The sequence below is a fragment of the Solanum pennellii genome, chromosome 11 (assembly GCF_001406875.1).
Source record: "Solanum pennellii chromosome 11, SPENNV200".
NCBI classification, from domain to species: Eukaryota; Viridiplantae; Streptophyta; class Magnoliopsida; order Solanales; family Solanaceae; genus Solanum; species Solanum pennellii.
In genome coordinates this window covers 65,175,078-65,181,077 of record NC_028647.1, presented here as the reverse complement: position 1 = coordinate 65,181,077, position 6,000 = coordinate 65,175,078, and the positions used below count along the sequence as shown (strand labels likewise).

Sequence of the window (6,000 nt, the reverse complement as noted above, 5' to 3'; positions counted from 1 at the left end):
GAGCCAAGGGGGAGCAAGGGGGTTCATTTTGACGGAAAATTACACGGTATATTCAAGGTTAAAATTACTTTCTTTTATGTTGAATCCCATTGGTTTCTTTGTGTGTTTATGAAAATTCTGGCTCCGTTACTGTCGTAGGATGAAGGAGGTAGCTTAACTATTATTTCTTTAAATGTGTATGTGTAAATTTGGTGTTTTTGTTATGCCTATGGTAGCAGCAGAAATGCTATAGAATCTTTTTTGTTTTGAGGCATTTTCCTTTGTTTGTGAATGCTATGTTATGCTGTTATTTGCTATGTCCTCGTTACTTCTGTATTTTCGTTTTTAAACTGCTTTGATGTGCGTTAATCGTGTCGAGGTTCTTTTGGAAGTTCTGCATACATAATATCCTCCCTAGATGGCTAGAACCCCACCTATGGGATTACACGGCGTATGTTGTTGTTGTTTTTAGGCATTTGAACGTGATTTGGTTGATATTTGAAAATTGATATTGTGCGTTTGGACATGAAAACAACATTGACTTTTCGTGAGTAAAAACTTTAAAAAAAAAACTTGAAAACTCCTAAAAATGTTTCCAACTTCAAATTTTGCATTTCAAGTTTGAAGTTGAAATAATGAGTCAATTTGATAAACAAACAGTTGGTTGAAACAATCTCTAGATATTACTTCAAATTTTTGAACCGAAATCTGTCTCCCAACGAGCCTGGCTATAGGTCAATTTGATAAACAAACAGTTATATGTCTTTTTCTATATGTGGCTTAGGTTGAAATCGGTTACGTCTCTCCTGGTTTGAGAAGAAAATATTTCCAAGATTTGTGCTTCTCTATGATATCTTGGAACTTCTGTGATGTGTTGTTGTAACGTCTCATAGAAACCGCGGATGTTTGATGAAAATGAACTTGATATATTGAGTTATCTTCGTATTATACTTAGTCTAGCTTAAAACCGTTGAAGTTTGATGACGATGAACTTGTTTGCTGCAGCTAAGAAGATGGGCTTGCAATATGTCAAACCATTCTACAGCCAGAATGGATCGATGGAGGATCTTCTAAACGGAGTGAATTATGGTGCTGCACAAGCGACCATCATGTACCCCAAACGTGGAAGCTACCAGTCCCTCAACCAACAACTACGCCAAGCATTTGAGACCATACAGTTACTGCAACTTCAGCTAGGCCAAGATACTGCAAAAAGTCTAATTGAATCCTCCCTTTTCTACCTGTCATTCGGGAAAGATGATTTGATCAATTACTTGGTTGATGATGAATCTTCAACAAGTCCCGGATACAATGGCCTACTTTTCACCCATATTTTGGTTGACCAGATGATAAATGTCATTCAGAATCTTTATGATGCAAATGTTAGGAAGATAGTATGCATGGGCATACTGCCTTTGGGATGTTCACCGAGTGTAATGAGCATAAGGTACAATTCAAGCATCGGCTATAAATTGGGCTGTGAAAACGATGTCAACTTACTAGTTTTGGAATACAATACAAGGCTAGAGCAGAGGATTGTTGACCTTAACATCAAAATGCGAGGTGCTCAAGTCATATTCTGTGATACCTATCGAGCAATGATGGAATTCATTTTTCATCCTCAAGCCTATGGTATGATCAGTTCTTCATAGACTTACCAGATTAAAAACCTTTCTAATACACTGTTTTCTGCATAATCTTCACTTACTCGATCATATATATCTAAAGCATGTAATCACGATTATTTGAAAATGCCTCGAATTTGACTATAATGGATATGTTATTTGAAGTGATACACTATTCTCATTGCATATTGACCAATATCTTTAGAGAGTTCATTGATTTGTCATAACACAGATATCACCCTGCTGTGAAAATCTTTGCAGGGTTTGAGGATGCAAAGAATGCTTGCTGTGGAACAGGCGAATATGGCGGAACAAAAGGCTGCCTTTCACCTGATATGGCGTGCCCCCGAGCTTCAACTCATGTATGGTGGGATTTATACAATCCTACTGAAGCTGTGAATGTCTTGCTAGCTAATTCAGCATGGTCTGGCGATCCGTTGCCTTCCATTTGTCGTCCGATCACTTTCAAGGCACTGGAATCCTCTGCATACTAACTACAAAATCACAAGTTCAAGTGCCTAGTTAACACTGTTTTTTCTCATTCTTGAGAGTAGTTCACAGTGTGTATTGTGTAGCATTTGTACTCAGCAATATGTTGAATGATGAGAAACAAACTTAGGTTGGGAAAATGTATATAATAAAATGTTCAGTTTGATCTAACTTTGATCTCTCCGTATATTAGAAATAACGTTTACTGATCACTCTTCGGTCATACCTTTGAAAAGAAGTCACGTTTTACTAGTAAGGGTTGTGATGGAGTGATAAGTACTCTTTCGCCCTTAATCAATGTCTTGGGTGTTCAAGTCCTTCCGAGTACGGAGTCGCCTTTGTTAGAGAACTTTTTACCTCAATGTGAGACTTTCCGATATAAATACGATTTAGTCCGGTTATATATTAGTTAACTTATAAAATAAGTATCTTTTATTTGATCAAGATTTTTACGATTTTGTCCCTAATATTTTTATAATCCCCAAAATATCCTTCCCAAAACAATCTCATAACTCCTACTCATCATATATTATTATAAGTGGGAAGCTTCTAACCTCAAAGTTGAATTACTATTTTACCCTTATTTTACCTCTAAAATAAATTAATATTAATATTTATTTAATTAATTAAATATTAAGTAAAAGTTATATTTAAATTCATGCATCAAATAAGATCTTAATGCATCATACATTCATGTACTAATTAAATGTAGATAATGAAGAGTCTAATAACCTTTCAACTTTAATTTGTAAGATAAGTGGGGGTAATGAAGAGTCTATCAAACACAATCACACCACACTATATATATTCCTTATTTTATTTAAGTTTGTAATCATCTTGCATACTACAGTAGGTTAGTCTACATCCCTTGTAAAATTTTTATTACCAGTTTGTAATTATAAGAATTTTTACTATTTTATTTATTTGTATCCTTTAAAATTTCATACACATTCATCTTCTTTTTGTTGAGAAATATGTAAACTATGATAGTTACAAGATGAATTTACTCCAACATGAAGTTGTAAGTGAATATTTATTTTTCACATCTCCATCGTTTTGAGTTTTTAAATATAACTTTGTAGTTGATTACTGTATTTTTGTATTCATCCTTTCTTCTATTTTAGGATATATAGTAAAGCTAATCACATTTTGTATTTATCATTAATTATTTTGAGGGTAAACATGCTAAATCCCATAGAATAATAATTATGTATTTTTAATTGTTTGATAATCATTTATCTTTTTAAACCAACATATTACTACTTTTTCCTTTTTATATTTAATCTCAAATGTTCAAAAAATTCATGTACTTAACTGTTATAGAGAGGTACAAAATAAGATCAAAAGTAAAAAAAATAAAAAATAATATATAGTAAAAAATGACTAAATGATACATTGAATAATATTATTTAAGAATTCATTTATATATATATATATATATATATATATATATATATTTATCTTTATTCTTAACATATTCATGCCTTCTTTTCTGATTGTATATTTATTATTATATATGATTATAGTTTTTTATGAAAGGACTTAGATTTGAACTTTGCTATATAAATTAAAATTTTCTAATATCAATTAGGGGACAAACGTGCAATGCACGTTTCGAGAACTAGTTAACTAAAAAGGTTCAAAATACTCAATCAAGATATTATAATTATCAAAATCAGAACTTACTAATAATTGGTGCATTAAAAAAGAAATATCTCCAAAAAAAAAGGGGGAAAAAATATACTCCCTACGTCGGAAATTATTTGTCATGGTTTCTATTTTTAGAGTACTTTTCATGTAGTTTTAAAATATCTAATTTTTTTGTTTAAAATATCGAATTAATGTGATCTAATTTATCTTAGGAAATTAGTCAAATTGACCTTCGAAAAGCGCAACATGACAAACAATTCCGGACGAAGTGAGTACTAATTTGGACATATTTGACTATTTTTTCATAATTTCCCATTTTTTCAACCAACACAATTAAATGCTTCCACATTCTTAGTTCAAAATAACTCCTTTTCATATAAACAAGAAAAAACACTCATGTGACCATATTTTCTCTACATAAAAGAAGAAAAAAACAAGAACCAACTAATTTTTTTCATTCAAATTAAATGTTCGGTATTCGTATTAGAATTTGACTAATTCATCAGGTAGGGATCATTTAAAGATAACGCTCCATATCAAGAATTATTTTCATACTCAAAACTTGAAACTAAAACCTCTGATTAAAATAAGAATCGTCGAATTCACTACACCGTATCCGTTCGTGATAAAAATAATTGTTTTCTCAACTTCCCAACATTTTCATCCAACAAAATTAAATGCTTCCACATACTCTAGTCTTTCTTTTTATATCCTTTTTTTTCTTTAATTAAATATATCAATGGATTGCTTATAATTCTTTATTTTTTTTATAAAATAAAAGCATATTTTATATTATACACTCACTTCCAGCTTGCAATAACTTGTGGGATTAAAACCTTGTGGACCATTCACATATTATTTCACATGGTGCCAATAAATTAAAGCATTGTTTCTTCTTCAAGCAAATACCTATATACAATTGACAAATAATGGTTTTTGGTTAAGTAATAATTACATATTCGTTCATTTTTAATCAGATATTTCATTTTTAAGTCATGAATATAAAAGTGCTCGATGTTCTCTTGATATATTCAAATTTAGTTGAAATTCAATACGAATATCGAACATAAAAAAAAAATCAAAATTTCATTAATTTTGGAAATTTAAAATGTTTTTTTTTCCTTAATAATTTATATTGTCTATTAATGATCGATGTTGACTTGCTATTAATAATTAACTACTAGTACTAGAGTTTTTAAATCATGAGCTTTCTTAAAACACACTTAATTATATGGACTATAAAATATTATAGTGCATAGGCAAATTGTACAACTAATGATCATGGTGAATTTATTGTTTTTCTTTCATCCAATTGTAGTTTACTTTAAATAAAATGATATGATAAGTGAAAATATTTTATAGTTTTTTTGGACAAGATAGTATTATTATCGTATAATATATATCAAATCAAATGTTCACTCATATGATACTGTCAGTATCAGAAGTGATAATAAAATAAAAGCAGTTCATCGACAAAAAAAGTAGAGTAGTCTCTCTAGAATCTAACGTCCTTCGAACATGAATTCACAACATCACCATGAACATGACATATAGGAGATATATGAGGCCCAGACTGTAAAGACAAGTTCTTGACTATATAAAGAGAACTCTCTTATGACACGACTTGAAACATGTATTTTATACATACACAATATTGCTCGAGGCAACTGTGACGTTTTTAAAAAACCATTATTACTCATTTTTTTCTGTGTTTTCCATAATTTATGATTGAATAAAACGATAATATATTGCTCGTGGCAAGTGTAATTATAGCGTTTTCAAAAATCGCCACAATTCAATATATAAAAGTAAGATATCACTTATAGAAAATCTTAATCGTCAGATCACTTATTTTATTCGTCCCATCACATCTCGCGATAATATAACTACAATATTAAAGGGAATAGAAAATCACCCTTTATACACAAGAACACTTCATTGATTGATCACTTAAAGTGGACCAAAAATGCACATAATTTGTGAGACTTTAATTTTTTTAAAATAGAGACAAATTTTTGTGCTTGTTATATGTTTGACTTGAGAATATACTTTTCCTTTTTCTAAAAGCAAAATATCCAATAGAATATAGGACTAAAATCAATATTCATTAATAATCAAGGGATCAAAACTACAATTACCTTAAAAATTAAAGGACCTAAAAAGAAAAGAAAAAACATGATAAGAATTTAATACATAGTTTGGTAGTAGGTTGGAAAATTTAATTTTTTTTGGGCTACCTAAAAAGTTAGCTATATCA

The 6,000-nt window shown here is 30.1% G+C and overlaps 1 protein-coding gene across 1 annotated transcript in view; it reads left to right on the top strand.

The window, feature by feature from the left end:
• LOC107003498 (GDSL esterase/lipase At1g71250-like) overlaps nucleotides 1-2,264 on the top strand; it is a 3,634-nt gene extending 1,370 nt beyond the window's left edge. The window contains exons 2-3 of the mRNA XM_015201841.2: nucleotides 985-1,611; nucleotides 1,866-2,264. Coding sequence (XP_015057327.1) covers nucleotides 985-1,611; nucleotides 1,866-2,098 — 860 coding nt within the window. The 3' untranslated portion in view covers nucleotides 2,099-2,264. The remainder of the gene's footprint in view (nucleotides 1-984; nucleotides 1,612-1,865) is intronic.
• Nucleotides 2,265-6,000: the final 3,736 nt, after the last annotated feature.